The sequence below is a fragment of the Anomaloglossus baeobatrachus genome, chromosome 1 (assembly GCF_048569485.1).
Source record: "Anomaloglossus baeobatrachus isolate aAnoBae1 chromosome 1, aAnoBae1.hap1, whole genome shotgun sequence".
In the NCBI taxonomy this organism is placed as follows: domain Eukaryota; kingdom Metazoa; phylum Chordata; class Amphibia; order Anura; family Aromobatidae; genus Anomaloglossus; species Anomaloglossus baeobatrachus.
In genome coordinates this window covers 19,911,541-19,928,723 of record NC_134353.1, presented here as the reverse complement: position 1 = coordinate 19,928,723, position 17,183 = coordinate 19,911,541, and the positions used below count along the sequence as shown (strand labels likewise).

Below are 17,183 nucleotides of genomic sequence, written 5' to 3'. Positions count from 1 at the left end.
TGCAGTGTTGAAATTAAAATGAATTTTAGAATACAGTCACATAGCTTTATTGTGATGAAAAAAAAGATGAAAAAAATTGACTACACTTTTTTGACCAGGCAATGAAGGCAGCCATGACCTTTTTACCTAATTCCCTAGCAATTTGACAGCAGGCAGTACTAACTAATAATACCTACAAATGTGATTGACTGCAGAATTTTGAGCAAGTGATGAAAAGTACCAAAACCTTTATCGCTAATTCACTATTTAATTACTACATAATTTTGAGCAGGCAGTAATACGTACCAATACCTAGAAATGTCTTTTACTGCCTAATTGGGAGCAGCCAGTAATATGTAGCAATAACTAGAAATGTGTTTCACTGGATAATTGGGCGCAGCCAGTAATATGTAGCAATAACTAGAAATGTCTGTCACTGGCTAATTGGGAGCAGCCAGTAATATGTAGCAATACCTAGAAAATGTCTTTCACTGGCTAATTTGGAGCAGCCAGTAGTATGTAGCAATACCTAGAAAATGTCTTTCACTTGCTAATTGGGAGCAGCAAGTAATGTAAATAACTAGAAATTTCTTTCACTGGACAATTGGAAGCAGCCAGTAATATGAAGCAATAACTAGAAATGTCTTTCACTGGCTAATTGGGAGCAGCCAGTAATATGTAGCAATAACTAGAAATGTCTGTCACTGGCTAATTGGGAGCAGCCAATAATATGTAGCAATAACTAGAAATGTCTTTCACTGGCTAATTGGAAGCAGCCAGTAATACGTAGCAATAACTAGAAATGTCTGTCACTGGCTAATTGGGAGCAGCCAGTATTATGTAGCAATAACTATAAATGTCTGTCACTGGCTAATTGGGAGCAGCCAGTAATATGTAGCAATAACTAGAAATGTCTGTCACTGGCTAATTGGGAGCAGCCAGTAATATGTAGCAATAACTAGAAATGTCTTTCACTGGCTAATTGGGAGCAGCCAGTAATATGTAGCAATAACTAGAAATGTCTGTCACTGGCTAATTGGGAGCAGCCAATAATATGTAGCAATAACTAGAAATGTCTTTCACTGGCTAATTGGAAGCAGCCAGTAATACGTAGCAATAACTAGAAATGTCTGTCACTGGCTAATTGGGAGCAGCCAGTATTATGTAGCAATAACTATAAATGTCTGTCACTGGCTAATTGGGAGCAGCCAGTAATATGTAGCAATAACTAGAAATGTCTGTCACTGGCTAATTGGGAGCAGCCAGTAATATGTAGCAATAACTAGAAATGTCTTTCACTGGCTAATTGGGAACAGCCAGTAAGACATAGCAATAACTATAAATGTCTGTCACTGGCTAATTGGGACCAGCCAGTAATACGTAGCAATAACTAGAAATGTCTGTCACTGGCTAATTGGGACCAGCCAGTAATACGTAGCAATAAATAGAAATGTCTTTCATTGGATAATTGAAAGCAGCCAGTAATATGTAGCAATAACTAAAAAATGTCTGTCACTTTCTAATTGGGTGAAGCCAGTAATTCATAACAATAGCTTTTAATATCCTTCACTGACCACTGTTTTTACCAGGCAGTGACAGGTACCTATCCCTATTTCTATTATCAAATGCTGATTTATTTCACACTTTTAGCTTTCCCTACATTCCACAACCCTATTCTACACTATCTCTCTCCTATCTATCTCAGCTACCTATCATTAAACCCCTAGCTAAGCAGACTGTCTAGCACCTGCCCTAAAGTTTAACATTCACAAAGTGACGCCGACGACACAGTATCGCAATTTATATGCAGATGGTCATGTGACTTAGGCAGCCAATGACACAAGCCCTTGTGTCTGTGCCTTGTGGTTATTTGCTGCGCCGTGATTGGCTGCAGGATCATCAGCAAATAAAGTTAAGAAAAAATATTGCACCACGTGCACCTGCTTCTCTCAAGAAGCAAGAAAAAGGCACAGCCAACCAATATAAGAAAATGAGGGTGCACTGCTTCTCTCAAGGCCCAACCACTCCACTTATTAAGCACATCCCCCCATTCATTATACAGCACCATAAACCTATACAAAAGCAGAACTTGTTAGTAAAAAAGTATTTTTTTAATTCGCAATCAGTGATAGAACAAAACCGAACTTTACCGACGTTTAGGAAAAGTGCTCGGGGTTACTGAGCAAACAAGCTAAGGCTCATACTGAATTTAAAATTGGGGAACCTTTATCGAACAGGTTTACTTATCTCCACTCACCATCAGTGGTATCTCTGGCAGCAAAAATAGCTAGGTTGAAGTGAAGAAATATCTCAGGGAGCTCGAATCGCAAGGTGTCGATAGATTGCTATGGCAGCTGGGGGTCTGTTGATGAACGTCATTCCAATTCTCCTGTAGATGGCATTAATAGGTGATCATGAACTTTGCTATACATAGCAGTGCTAGTGCACTGCTATGTATAGCACAAGTGATTAGATGATCACAGGTTCAAGTCCCTTTAAAAAGTATTAAAATGTGAAAAAAATAACAATATAAAAATTTAAATCACCCGCAACATAAAACAATTAATACAATACACATTTTTGTTATTGATGATTGTAAGATCTCTTAAAATTAGAATAAAAGCTCAGTTTGACACAGTTTATATTTACAAATGGTAAGGCAACCACTCCATGAAATATATGAAACAGGAGAAATACAGGCGTGACGTGCAACAAAAATAATAAATTTATTAAAGAAAAACCAACATTAAATTTGACAATTAAAAGACAGATTAAGAGAATAATGAACGTACAGCGATTGATCAATATGGAAAGTATTGCTTAAAGCCTATATAAAGCGTCAGTGTAAATAAAAAACAAAAGTGTTACGGGTCTCAAATAATGGTGACAAAAGCAAAACATATTTTTATATAAACTTTCAAATTTTTCTCACCTCCGAAATAAATAAATAAAAAATACTAGACATGTTTAGCATCTGCATACTGTTACTCAATCATACTAGCAGGTCACACTTTGTAGAAAGCAAGGTAAATAAAACACCCCAAAAACATTTTGGGAAGTACACTTTTTTTTGCAATTTTAACGCACTTGGTTTTAATTCCAAGTATATATATATATATATATATATATATATATATATATATATTATTCATCCCCTTTACTTTCAGTGCAGCAAACTCCCTCCAGAAGTTGATTGAGGGTCTCTGAATGATCCAATGTTGTCCTAAATGACTGATGATGATAAATATAAGCCCCTGTGTGTAATCAAGTCTCCGTATAAATGCCCCTGCTCTGTGATAGTCTCAGTGTTCTGTGTAAAGCACAGAGACCATCATGAAGACCAAGGAACACAACAGGCAGGTCCGTGATACTGTTGTGGAGAAGTTTAAAGCCGGATTTGGTTACAAAAAGATTTCCAAAACTTTAAACATCCCAAGGAGCACTGTGCAAGCGATCATATTGAAATGGAAGGAGGATCACACCACTGCAAATCCACCAAGACCCGGCCGTCCATCCAAACTTTCATCTCACACAAGGAGAAGACTGATCAGAGATGCAGACAAGAGGCCCATGATCCCTCTGGATGAACTGCAGATATCTCCAGCTGAGGTGGGAGAGTCTGTCCATAGCACAACAATCAGTCTACACTGCACAAATCTGGCCTTTATGGAAGAGTGGCAAGAAGAAAGCCATTTCTCAAAGATATCCATAAAAAGTGTTGTTTAAAGTTTGCAACAAGCCACCTGGGAGACAGAAAACATGTGGAAGAAGGTGCTCTGGTCAGTTAAAACCAAAATTAAACATTTTGGGCACAATGCCAAACGATATGTTTGGCGTAAAAGCAACACAGCTCATCACCCTGAACACACAATACCCACTGTCAAACATGGTGGTGGCAGCATCATGGTTTGGGCCTGCTTTGCTTCAGCAGGGACAGGGAAGATGGTTAAAATTGATGGTAAAATGGATGGAGCCAAATATAGGACCATTCTTGAAGAAAACCTGTTGGAGTCTGCAAAAGACTTGAGACTGCGACGGAGATTTGTCTTCCAACAAGACAATGATCCCAAACATAAATCAAGATCTACAATGGAATGGTTCACGAATAAATGTATCTAGGTGTTAGAATGGCCAAGTCACAGTCCAGACCTGAACCCAATCGAGAATCTGTGGAAAGAGCTGAAAACTGCTGTTCAGACACAAACGCCTCCATCCAACCTCACTCAGCTCCAGCTGTTTACAAAGGAAGAACGGGCGAGAATTTCAGTCTCTCGATGTGCAAAACTGATAAGCGGGCTTTACACGCTGCGATATCGTTAATGAATTATCGTCGGGGTCTCAGTGTTTGTGACACACATCCGGCTTCATTAACGAGATCGCAGTGTGTGACACTTATGAGCGACCTTAAACGATCGCAAAAGCGATCAATCGTTTGCCGCGGAGAGGTCGTCCTTAAACAAAAAATCATTTTCTGCTTATTAGCGATGTTGTTCATCGTTCCTGCAGTACCACACATCACATCGCTTAGAAAGGAGGCTGTTCGCCGGCCACAGCGACGTCGCAGGGCAGGTATGTGCGTGTGACGCTGCCGTAGCGATAATGTTCGCTACAGCAGCGATCACCACATATTGGCCGTATGACGGGGGCGGGTGCTATCGCGCTCGACATCGCCAGAATGGTCACAGAGTTGTTCTGAAGCCTCTCTTTTGTTATTTTAGCTGTGTGTTTAGGGTCATTGTCTTGTTGGAAGGGGAACCTTTGGCCATGTATGAGGTCCAGAACATCTGGAAGAGGTTTTCTTCCAGAATATCTCTGTACTTGGCAGCATTAATTTTTCCTTCAATTGCAACTAGACGTCTTGTCCCTGTAGCTCGAAAAATACCACCATAGCATGATGCTTCCACCATGTTTCACTGTCGGGATTGTATTGGACAGTTGAAGAGAAGTGCCTATTTTTCTCCACACATACTGCTTAGAATTATCACAAAAATGTTCTATCTTTGTCTTTTCAGACCAGAGAATCTTATTTCTCATAGTCTGGGAGTCCTCCATGTGTTTTTTTGCAAACTCTATGTGGGCTATCATATGTCTTGCACTGAGGAGAGGCTTCCGTCGGGCTACTCTGCCATAAAGGCCCAACTGGTGGAGGGCTGCAGTGAGAGTTGACTTTGTGGAACTTTCTCCCATCTCCCTACTGCATCTCTGGAGCTCAGCCGCAGTGATCTTGTGGTTCTTCTTTACCTTTCTCAACAAGGCTTTTCTCCCAAGATTGCTCAGTTTGGCTGGATGGCCAGGTCTAGGAAGAGTTCTGGTGGTCCCAAACATCTTCCATTTAAGAATTATGGAGGCCACTGTGTTCTTAGGAACCTGGAGTTCTACAGAAATTCTTTTGTAACCTTGGCCAGATCTGTGCCTTGCCACAATTCTGTCTCTGAGTTCATTGGGCAGTTCCTTTGAATTCATGATTCTCATTTGGTGTGACATGCACTGTGAGCTGTGAATCTTATATAAATGAGTTGGAGAAAGGAGCGCATGTGAAGGATTTCGGGGACAGTATAATTGGGGGGGGGGGACAGAGCCGCTCACCTGACGTGGTTGTGCACCCCTGCACAACTGTGGTACGAGCGTGGGAAAGCCGTTAATGATGCCAGGACACTGATCTGGAGAGATCCGTCTGTGAAGACTAGAGCTTCACGGAGCGGTCATATGACCGCACAAGGGAAGCCTGCACGCTGCTGAAGCTGATGACAATTAAACCTCCGACGAAAGCTGCTCCTGCTGTGGATCCCACAAAGGGAAAACGTGTATCAAGAGAAGGTAATAACACGGTCCGAGGGAGCGCTAAGGAGGTCAGATGAAAAGGTACATTTTTTTTTTCCTTTATTCAAGAAAGGTTAATGAATAAAGGAAAAAAATAAATTACCTTTTCACCTGGCCTCCTTAGCGTTCCCTCGGACCGTGTTATTACCTTCTCTTGTGAATCCTTTATAGACAGGTCTGTGCCTTCCATGTGATATTTCAGTTTTTCTTGTTTAATAAATTTGCAAAAATCTCTACATTTATTTTTTTTCTGATAAGATGGGGGATGGGAAGATGGGGTGCAGAGTGTACATTAATGAAAAAATGAACTTTTTTGAATTTACCAAATGTCTGGAATGAAAAAAAGAGTGAAAAAATTAAAGTGGCCTGAATACTTTCTATATCCACTGTATATAGATCTATATATATATATATATATATATATATATATATATATATATATATATATATATATATATAATAGAATGGTACAGTTGGAGGGGTCCTCATGGGCCATTAAGTTCAGCCCCTTGTGAGTTCAGGCTTTCTTAAGTCAGCCTAGCTACATGTTTATCTGGTTTCCACTTGAAGACTTCCATTGATGGAGAGCTCACTGCCTCCCGCGGTAGTTTGTTTCCCTCTCTGACTGCCCTCACTGCATCCCACAGTAGTTTGTTCCCCTCTCTAACTGCCCTCACTGCCTCCCGCAGTAGTTTGTTTCCCTCTCTGACTGCCCTCACTGCCTCCTGCAGTAGTTTGTTCCCCTCTCTGACTGCCCTCACTGCCTCCTGCAGTAGTTTGTTCCCCTCTCTGACTGCCCTCACTGCCTCCCACAGTAGTTTGTTCCCCTCTCTGACTGCCCTCACTGCCTCCCGCAGTAGTTTGTTCCCCTCTCTGTCTGCCCTCACTGCCTCCTGCGGTAGTTTGCTCGCCTCTCTGACTGCCCTCACTGCCACCTGCGGTAGTTTGTTCCCCTCTCTGACTGCCCTCACTGCCTCCCACAGTAGTTTGTTCCCCTCTCTGACTGCCCTCACTGCCTCCCGCGGTAGTTTATTCCCCTCTCTGACTGCTCTCACTGCCTCCTGCAGTAGTTTTTTCCACTCTCTGACTGCCCTCACTTTCAGAAAGTTTTTCCTAATGTCTAATCTGAATCTTCTTTTTAGTTTCATGCCATTACTTCTTGTACATCCTTGAATAAAAAACTGTTTTGTTTTTTTGTGCAGATCAGTTATGAAGATCTTCATCCAGTGTCAAAGAATAATGATCTTTCCAAGACATTTTTTACAACTGCTCAGCCTGAATCCATTAAATCTTCACTTATTTCCAGGATTGCGCATATGTTCGGATGGAACTGGGTTGGAATTCTTACACCCTATGATTACAGTGGAGATTCAGAATTACAAACCTTGAGGAGAGAACTGGAACGTTTCCGAGTCTGCGTTGCATATATCATACAATTGTCGAGTGATTTGTCCAATAATTTGCAAAACATAAATATCATTCAGAAATCTAAAGCCAGAGTCGTGATAATCTGGGGTAAATTCCTTGTACATTACAGTTTTTTAAAAGATTTGAAGATTGTTAGAGAAGATATCACCTTCATCCTGCACGAGTCCTGGGCTAATGGATTTCATCTAGGAGAAGAGTTTCTGCAGGCCATTAACTGCAGCTTGATAATATCACCAATGAGCCATTATGTTTCAGGTCTGAAGAACTTTCTACATTCTCTAGATATAAAAAATCGTCCTAAAGATCCAATATTAGAAGATATTTTGTATTTTTACTTCTATTGTTCTATTCCAAACCGGCACAAACTTTTTACATTTCAGAGTATGTATAATGTAACGCTGAATGACTGCTCTGGAGGGAAATATCCAATAACTGCAGCTTTATCTACATCTCAGTATCAGACCTTCTACCTCGTTCACACCGCGGTGTATATATTGGCTTATGCTCTGAGGGAAATGATCATCAATAGAAAAGGATCTCATGATGCTTCTAGAACTGATGGGTTTAGAGGAAAGGTCAGTAATAATAATAATAATAATAATAATAATAGTAGTAATAATTAGAAATGACTCTTGAAATTCAGATTTGTCAGCTTTGAGGAATGTCCTCTTAAAATTTGGCTTGAGGCAAACTAGTTTGTTGAAAGTCTTAACACTCCAAAACCTCTAATTGCCCAAAAAAAGTGTATAATGCAATGAGGTCTACTAGGACAAAATTCAACCTCCTATTTAGTTAGATCTTTAACCCCTTTCACCCCTGACTTGAAAAAAGCTTTCTAACCAGGCCATTTTTTACAATTCGGACGAGTGTCACTTTGGCAGGTTATAACTTTGGAGCTTCAACGGATCCCGGTGATTTTGACACTGTTATTCTCATGACATATTGTACTTCATGGCTCTTGTAAATAGAGATGAGCGAAACTCTGAAGGCTCGAGTTCGGTTTGGTTCGTTAAACGGAGGCCCCGTTCGACGAACGTTCGACAAACCGTTCCACAAACTTCTCAAACCCCATTGAAAACAATGGGAGTCACACATAAACACCTAAAAAAAACATAGAAAACACCTTCAAAGGTGTCTAAAAGGTGACAAACAACTCCCAAGACACCATAAACACATGGGAAAGTGACAAGGACATATATTCATGCAAAAAAAAAAACAGCTGGATGAGTAAAAGGAGGAGGAGACACAGATATATGAGTATATGCAAGTGAACATCGATGCCATTACTGTGAAACTTGAGCCTTGCTCATTTTGGGCTTCCAATCTGGATAAATTGCCTGAGTTCGCGACTTACGCCTTGGGGATCTTGTCGTGTCCCGCAGCCAGCGTTCTCTCGGAACGTGTTTTCAGTGCTGCTGGGTGTCTGCTGACAGATAAGCACACGCGTCTGTCCACTGACAATGTGGACAGACTAACGTTCATCAAGATGAGGAACTCATGGATCACAGAAGACTTTCTACCCCTGTGTCATCCAGGGGAGGTGAAAGTTTGGTGTATTTTTGAGAGTGCTTCATGCAAAGCATCTTTGTAAGATTGCAACTGGGGGACAACTGAAGCCAGTGAAGTGGTGTGTGTGTGTGGCCCAATTTTTGGAAACGAGGGAGACTCTGGTTGGAGTCCCCTTTTTTTAAAAAAAATGAACCAAGATGAAGAAGTCATGGATGAGAGAGGACTTTTCTACCCCTGTGTCATCCAGGGGAGGTGAAAGTCTGGTGTATTTTTGAGAGTGCTTCATGCAAAGCATCTTTTTAAGATGGAAAATGGGGGACAACGGAGGCCTGTGAAGTGGTGTGTGTGTGGCCCAATTTTTGGAAAAAAGAGACTCTGCTTGGAGTCCCCTTGCGGTGTTTTACATGATTTTAGAAGGGCATGACATGGCTTTGAGGTTGACTTTCAGCATCTGCAAACTGTTAGCTACAGAAATGCTGCCTTTCTAACCTTTTGAACAGAGGATTTTCGAGACCTTATGCCCACCGCAGTGCCCCAAGAGTCGATGCCGAGTCTCCAAAAAAGGTGTGCCCGTGCTACACCAGCGTGTCGCACACAACATCACCGCTTCCTTGAGAAACTCTGTGTGTGACAGGGTGCATTTCACCACAGATACTTGGCCCAGTAAGCATGGACAGGGGCGTTACATGTCGCTGACTCGGCACTGGGTAACTATGGTGAGAGATGGAGAAGGGTCTGCTGTACAAGTCTTTCCGTCCCCACGAGTTGTGTGCCAAGACTTCCTCTGTATGTAGAAGTTCCTCCACTGCTTCTGCCTCCTCAACCTTGTCTAGGTCCTCAACCTCTGCTCAAAACCTGTATTGTAAGGCGATCGACGTTGTAACTGTGCACAAGGAATCCCACACACCTCCTTACTATGCTGGCAGCAGAGCTCAACGGCATCAGGTGGTCGACTCTTTACTTTGAAATGTCTGGGAAATGTGAGTCACACTGCTGAGGAGTTGTGGACGGTAAGCTCTGGAGAGTGAGACCCAGTTTCATCAATGGTTGTCTCCACTCAACCAGCAGCCAGGGAAGGCCGGGTGCGACAATGATGCAAACCTGGGTGCGGCCCTTCGCCGTGACAATGTGACACACGTGCCTTGTATGGCTCACGTGTTGAACCTGGTTATCCAGCAATTTTTAAACCACTATCCCGGCCTACATGGCCTTCTGCAGAGGGCATGGTGTAACGCCTGCCTGGATCCACACACTCAGACGGGCTGTAAAGGATAGGCTAGAGGGAAGCCACTAACCAAGCAGGACCCCCAGAACCCTGAAACCCTTTAACCCCTATACAGGGATTTGGAATTACACAGGGCCCAAGGTGATCAATACCTGTGGAAGGCTGCAGTCCGAGAGAGTAGTAGTCAGGTGCGGTCAAACCATGAATTGAGGAACATGAACAGAATCGGACGGCCAGGACTTAATCAGAAAACAAGCAGAGGTCAAATGCGGATCGGGCAACGAGGTACATAAACAGCAGGCAGGAGACGTAGTCAGGAAACAAGCGGTAGTCAGCACACAAAATCACAAAACAGAACTGGGTAAAACAGGAACCAGAAGTTCAGAACTATGTCTGGCAGTGGTCAGCAGAAAGGAGGGGCCTAAAAGAGGGTGTCGTGTCTTCCCATTGTTTGTAGCTGAATGATGGTACTTCAGCTGTTAGACAACCACCACCTACAGTCAGCCAGTGGTTCTGCATATCTCAAGGTAACCCAGCCCAGTGGCTGAGCGGAACCTGCGGCCTCCGGCGCCGCTGGCATTGACTCCTCTCTCATCATCAGCACTATCTATGAGAGGAACACGGTGTCACCTGGCGATTGTAGTACAAGTTGTTGGAGCGGACTCCGGTGGTGACTTAACAGCCGTGTGCGACAATGATGCAAACCTGGATGCGGCCCTTCGTCAGGGCATTGTGACACACGTGCCTTGTATGGCTCACGTGTTGAACCTGGTTGTCCAGCAATTTTTAAACCACCATCCCGGCCTACATGGCCCTCTGCAGCGGCCACGCTCGCTATGTGCTCACTTCCACCGTTCACACCCAGCAGCTCAACAACTTTCATCGCTCCAGAAGTCTTTTGGTCTGGCGGTTCACCGCCTGAAATGCGATGTGCCGACACGCAGGAATTTGAATCTGCACATGTTGCAGCATCTGTGGCAGCACCGGCGAGCCCTGCTGCAATACGTTATGACGTATAGCCTGGGCTAAAGAGAACCAGAGGTGGGGAAGATCACGCTGCTGGAGTGGTCTCAGATCAAGGACCTATGCACCCTTCTTTGAAGTTTACAAATGTCAACGAAGCTGTTTAGCGCTGACGTTGCCATTATCGGCATGATAATTCCGGTCATCTACATGCTGGAGTACACTGTAAACAGCATTCATAGTCAGGTGGTGGAACAAGAGGAATGGGAGGAAGTACAGGAGGAGTCTTATTCGGAAGGGATAACAACATCTACAAGGTCCAGACGGTAAGCAGCACCAAGGCGGCAGGCATGGGACTGTGGGGGAGAGGGATTAACAAGGGCACATAGTATCAGCCTAACTGTTGAGGAAGGTGCAGGAGCCCAGTAAGAAATGGAGGACAAACTGGCGATGGGCATGGAAGACTGAGCAGATGAGGGACAGCTTGCTCACATTTCGGTTGTGCGACGTTGGGGGAAGATGGCAGAGGAAGGAGGCATGATTCTCACTTCTCCGCCACCAACACAGCAAGCACTTGGTCCTCCTGGCTGCGCAAGACACATGAGCACCTTCTTGATGCACTACCTACAACATGACCCTCGGATTGTCCGAATTCGAAGTAATGCTGACTACTGGGTTGCCACACTGTTAGATCCCCGGTACAAGACAAAATTTGGCGAAATAAATCCTGCCATAGAAAGGGACGCACGTATGCAGGAGTATCAGCAGAAGCAGGTACGCAATCTTAGCTCGGCTTTTCCACTAAACACCAGTGCTGCACATGTGGTGCCCCTGACCTGGTCAGGCACCACTGAGTACTGCACCCATGCTGGGGGCAGTACAATACAGGTAATCCAGAAGGCTGACCGAGGTGTGAATACACAGGCGCATAGTAATCAGGTCTCCCACATCTACCTTTGATAGGGACCCCTGGTGAATCCAGGAAGGGGCGTGGCCTCCATGTCCACTCAAGGGGTGTGGTAGAGAGCCTGGTTGCTAGGTTGCGTAGGCAGACACAGTGGGGAGGAAGTAGTGAGTCAAGTTAGTGAGTGCAGCTCAGGGAGAGCAGATGTAGGAAGCAGACCCTGGAGCCTGACACAATCTGAGAGGGCACGTGCAGTGACTATCGACAGGGGAGAATGGTCACCTGGTAGTGCCACCCGAAATCCACCAAAGGCTAGAGAGAGCAAAGGGGTGGCTGAGTACGGGGACTGCTAGGGAGGTACCAAGCCCGCACGGGTTGCAGGTTCTTAGAGCAGGGGCCCATTCAGTTGGCCTGCTCAATCTGCAGGTGTGGGTACTTCACGCCCTCACCACCACATAAGAGTCCGGAGCCACGTAGCAAAGAGAGGGCCCATAGTTCAAGGAGGCAAGCAGCCGGAGTGACCTGGTCCAGGCTACAAGAAAATGGGCCGAAAAGAAAGGAGAATAGGCAGCAGCAACTTCCCTGGGCGACCCCAGCAGGACTACAAGTCGGGGTCACCCTAAAACACCAGGGCAAGGAAGGTGAGTCGGTGGTCACCCTCAAAAGTCAGCCCGACGGAGTGCCTGGTTTCCTCTGGTTAATTCCAGCTACGCCCGAGTACTCACCCTGCCATTAATTGTGAGTAAAAACCCTGAAAGACTGCCTGGCCTGTGCCTGAGTCATTTTGCTACTTGTGGTTCCACACACACTCCAACCGGACCCTGGGGCCTGCCTCACTCTCGGGAGGCCATGACACCCAACTGCACACAACACCAGCCCAAGGCGTCCTCTAACCTGCAGCGGCGGTCCCCTGACCGCAACACTGAGAGTGGTGTCACAAAATTCCTAAAAGAAGAGACTTACCTGTGACCAGATTGTCCCTCCATGTGGAGTCCCTGAAGGTAATGCACCGCTACACCTGTGCTGGGCTCCACACACAGAGTGAATCTCAACGCTTTGTCATGGCTAGGAGGAAATGGTCTTTTACTTGTCCACATCAGAGGGATCTAGGGCTGGCTGCTGGGCTGAGATGGCATTTAGTATGGTGTCCTTGCAGAGTTGCAAATTTGTAAATATACAAAATGAGTGGAAAAAGGACATATGCTGGTGGAAAGGGAAACAGGTGTGTTGGAAAGGAGAAAATTGTTTGTGTCCGTGGGTTTGGTGGTTAAGCAACAGTAACATCTGCTGAAGAAACACCATCTGTTACGGGGGGACTGGCAGATTAGGATAAGGTGGTATATATCCCAATCGCCAGTCGGGGTCCACCGTGCTCCCAGATAGAAAAGGAGATGCTGGCAACATGAAGGTTAGGCAGAGGATACAGATCTGTGTGGCTATGAAACTAATAGTAGCCTGAACCCGAGTTAGACGACACTCGTATCTGGAGACTGTGAACCCTGTTAGCATCACAGGGTCCACACACCCAGCCCAGGAAATCCCTGTTAACAACACAGGGGCCATTGGGTACGCTGCCCGTGTGCGTAGTGGGCACACCTGTGGACAGCAGGCACAGAAGCAGCAGCAGCTCAGTTAATGCCACTGGGCTGCACTAGCATGACTGGTAGGACAGGAGCTGGTCTTAGCCATTCTGCGTTACCAAGTGTTGTGGTGGCCTGCACCGACGCCCTATCCCTGCTACCTCTGGCCTAAAGCCGCAATGGGTTCAACACATGGAGGTGTGCACTTTGTGAGCATAATAGAAGACTGCGCACCTCCTTGTTGTCTCCAGCCCCTTTTCTAATCTGCGTCCGCCCCAACCCAGCGTGGACCACAATGCCCCTCCATGAGCCAATAGCAGAGTGCCACGTCATCAGTGACATAACCAGTGGCCTATCCGTAACCACCACTTCAATGATGACCGCATGGCAGCCACGCCCCAAACACCTCACCAGTCATCGTCTGACAAACAATGATGAGGTGCCAAATCATTGGGACGGGCATCTGCGAGCCAGTCCGGAGTGGCCACATCATCATCAGGACACCTGATGCCCTCTGGACTATCATGGACTGCCACCTCACGGACATGGCCGGTGAGTTCCTTAATGGACCTAGCCTCTGATGCACTAAGTGCCTGACCGTAGCTAATTTGCCTGAAAACAGTCACAGAAAACAGACTATCAGCTTCTGCATGCTCTCTAGGCACAACACCGTACTTAGACACGGCACAGAGTCCAACTACCTGTGCAAAGAGGCTTTTCGCACTAAATGTGGGAGCATGCGTTGTAGCCCAAACTGAGGACTTAGCTTTAGGAATGGCACAGTCAGGCTGAGCATACTCACTAGGTGAAACACTGGACTTAGGCTGTGGCTGGGGTAAATCAGCACACGCATGCACACTAGCTGCCTTTCCACACTTATACGTGGAGGAGAAAGCAGCCAGCTGGACGACCTGAGGCACGGACAAAAATGGCAGCTGACGCCTGGGCGCAACTGGAACCGCAGCAGGCTGCAAGCGTCTACGGCGGCACCACTTCGTAACACCAACTACCAGCCAAAGGTGTACTTCTTCCCGTGGATAATCTGATATGATCCCTTTTTTCACAGATACGACCATCGCTACCAAATGTAGATGAGGCACCAAAACAGCAGGTGCTTCAATGGATCTCAAGTGCTCCATAAAATGGCCTCTCCGCCACCTCAAGATCAATATCCCAAATACTCCATTCCTCTGTGGTGTCAACCCAATCGCACTTGCTTCCTAACAGCTCTCAAATTTCCACCAGCCCTGCTAAGAATGGGGTAACAGAGATGGTTGAGTCTCCAGAGCTGTTCAGTCACACTATAGCCTGGAAATCAGAGGTCTGCTCGAAAGCTGCTGTGAGTCCAGACAAGGAAATGATCTACACTGATGCCCAGAAGCTTTGTGAGTCGGATCCATGCCCCGATGAAGAAGGTGCTGAGCATAATGTACACCCTTATTACCAAACTGTAAATCCTCCTGGTGGAGACAATGGGGAACATGCTGATGAGACTCAGATACCTGATTGGAACGACAACTTTACTATTCGGTCAGGGCAGGAAGAGGTTGACTCGGAGGACTCGGGATGAAAGGAGTGAAAACACACAGGGTGATGATGAGGTTGGAGACCCCACTTACTGTCAAACCAAAGTCACCCAGTCGATGAGGTCAGCAGAGGAGGTGGAGGAGGATGCTACTGATGACGAGGATACGTTGCATCTTCCTGGACAGAGACAAAGTACTGGAAGCATGTCAACAACTGAATCCTCAGCCACAACTCTGTCTCTAAGCAGAAGACATGGTGTCGCTGCAGGTCGCATGGATTGTAAGCCTTGTTTAGCCTGGGGCTTTTTTGACATCGCAAAGGATCACCCAAGTCATGTCATCTGTAAGATTTGTCACCAATCTCTAAGCAGAGGCCAAAAACTCACTACTTAGAGTTCTTCGTCCATGAAGTGTCACATGAATTGATAGCGTGAGGGTGTATTGATCAGCTTTATCCACTGTCAATGAAACATGCTTATTTGCAGTTCATTGAATGCATTGTTGCAGACTACCCACAAGGGGCTGCTGTTTTTTTGCATCTGCCTTTGTCTGCTTGGTTACTATAGAAATAGCAAAACAGTCTTTGGCTGTGGACTTGGAGAGCGGAGGAGGTGCTGTCTGTGAAGTGAAGGAAAAGCTAAATGTGTGCGTTACAGCAAGGAGCCACCACGGAAACACTTTGGTGAATTGTGAGGGGACTCGTGTTGGAGTTTGGTGAGCAGGACCATAACGCCTGTGAGCAGCATCCTGTGCCGGAGACCGACGTTCTTCCGGTGCTTTCTATACTGTTTACCGTGAGAGGAGCGTAAAGTCTGTATTTATGGCAACTGGACACCACAGTACCCGGGTACGGTAGGCTGGGCCCAGACAGTAATGCGTGCACGCAATACTTGGTTTTCTTAGCAAAACACATATCTGTTCTGGTTTGGCCGACAATATAGACAATAAGACTTGCTGCCTCTGCACTGTCAAATTGTCACTTACAGTTAAATCATAGAGGGACAGTGACACATGTTTGCACCTACTGTTGCTTTACAAGATTTCCAGGACTGTGTTGCTGAGTTGTGTGGTTTGCATTCACACTGTTATCATCTGCCTTATCTGTGAGGCTTCAGCTAACAAGGATATTCAGGGGTTGCAATGGGTTTTGTCTTTGTTTAGGTAGATAAGTTGTAAGCTTTTGTGAAGCGACACTGGTAAGTCGTGTTCGCACACACACACACGCACACACACACGCACACACACACACACACACACGCACACGGACACACACAATTACTTCTGCTACACAGAGGGATTACCAGGTAGTAGGCAACTATTTAGACAGTCCCTTGGTTAGGCAAAAGTTGGTCAGCAGGGGTTATAAATCGCCATTACGAGTGTCGCAGCATAGGGGTGTAGGCTTTTGGAATTGTGAATAGATTGTTCTACTCTTTCAGTTTTTTGCATGGTTCTTATTGTTTGTTTTGGGAAAGTTAAACAATCATTTATCAACCCAACTGCCTAGAGTTTTTCTCCTAGTGTGTGGTTTTGCTGTATACTGGGGAGCCCACCCTGTACACTACTTTAAATGAAGCATAAGTCACAGTGGAAAGATCACTATACTACAATGCAGCCTAGCGGGGTGGTGCAACCACCGTCTGCCCCATCTATGCCATCTGCGTGCTTTTCATCCTCTGTGACTGTGGGGACAGCAGTCACACATGCTTTTCCACCCCTTTACCCGCAACAGGGAGTGTGATTGTCACGTTGTCAGTTGTTTTGGAAGTGGAAACAACTGGTGGTGTTGAGCTCTCTCAGACATCGAGAGAACCACCTTTGGATGAAGGCAACATTATATCCACACCTGCACCTTCGTCACAGATTGGCTGGACTACCTGCAGGTAATAATTGCATAGCAGAAATGGAGAGGAGTGTAGAATGCACATGTGGTGTACCTTGCTTGGCAGCAAAGAAACTTTAACTTAGTATTCCAGACACTTTTCGGATGCCACAAAAAGTGTCAGCTCTTTGGAGAACTAAAATAGCGTGGCAAAAATGGGCAGATGGGTGGAATGCACAGGTGCTGTGGGTCACTGGACAGCAAAGGAACACTAAGTATTCTAGACCCTTTTTGGATGCCCCAAAAAGTGTCAGCTCTTTGGGGAAATGAAACAGCGTGGCAAAAATGGGCAGGTGAGTAGAATGCACAGGTGCTGTGGGTCAGTGGACAGCAAAGGAACACTAACTTAGTATTCCAGACACTTTTA

The 17,183-nt window shown here is 45.5% G+C and overlaps 1 protein-coding gene across 1 annotated transcript in view; it reads left to right on the top strand.

The window, feature by feature from the left end:
• LOC142296455 (vomeronasal type-2 receptor 26-like) overlaps positions 1-17,183 on the top strand; it is a 126,117-nt gene that overhangs the window by 29,718 nt on the left and 79,216 nt on the right. Inside the window, exon 6 of the mRNA XM_075340527.1 lies at positions 7,002-7,802. Within this exon, the coding sequence (XP_075196642.1) occupies positions 7,002-7,802 (801 nt within the window). The remainder of the gene's footprint in view (positions 1-7,001; positions 7,803-17,183) is intronic.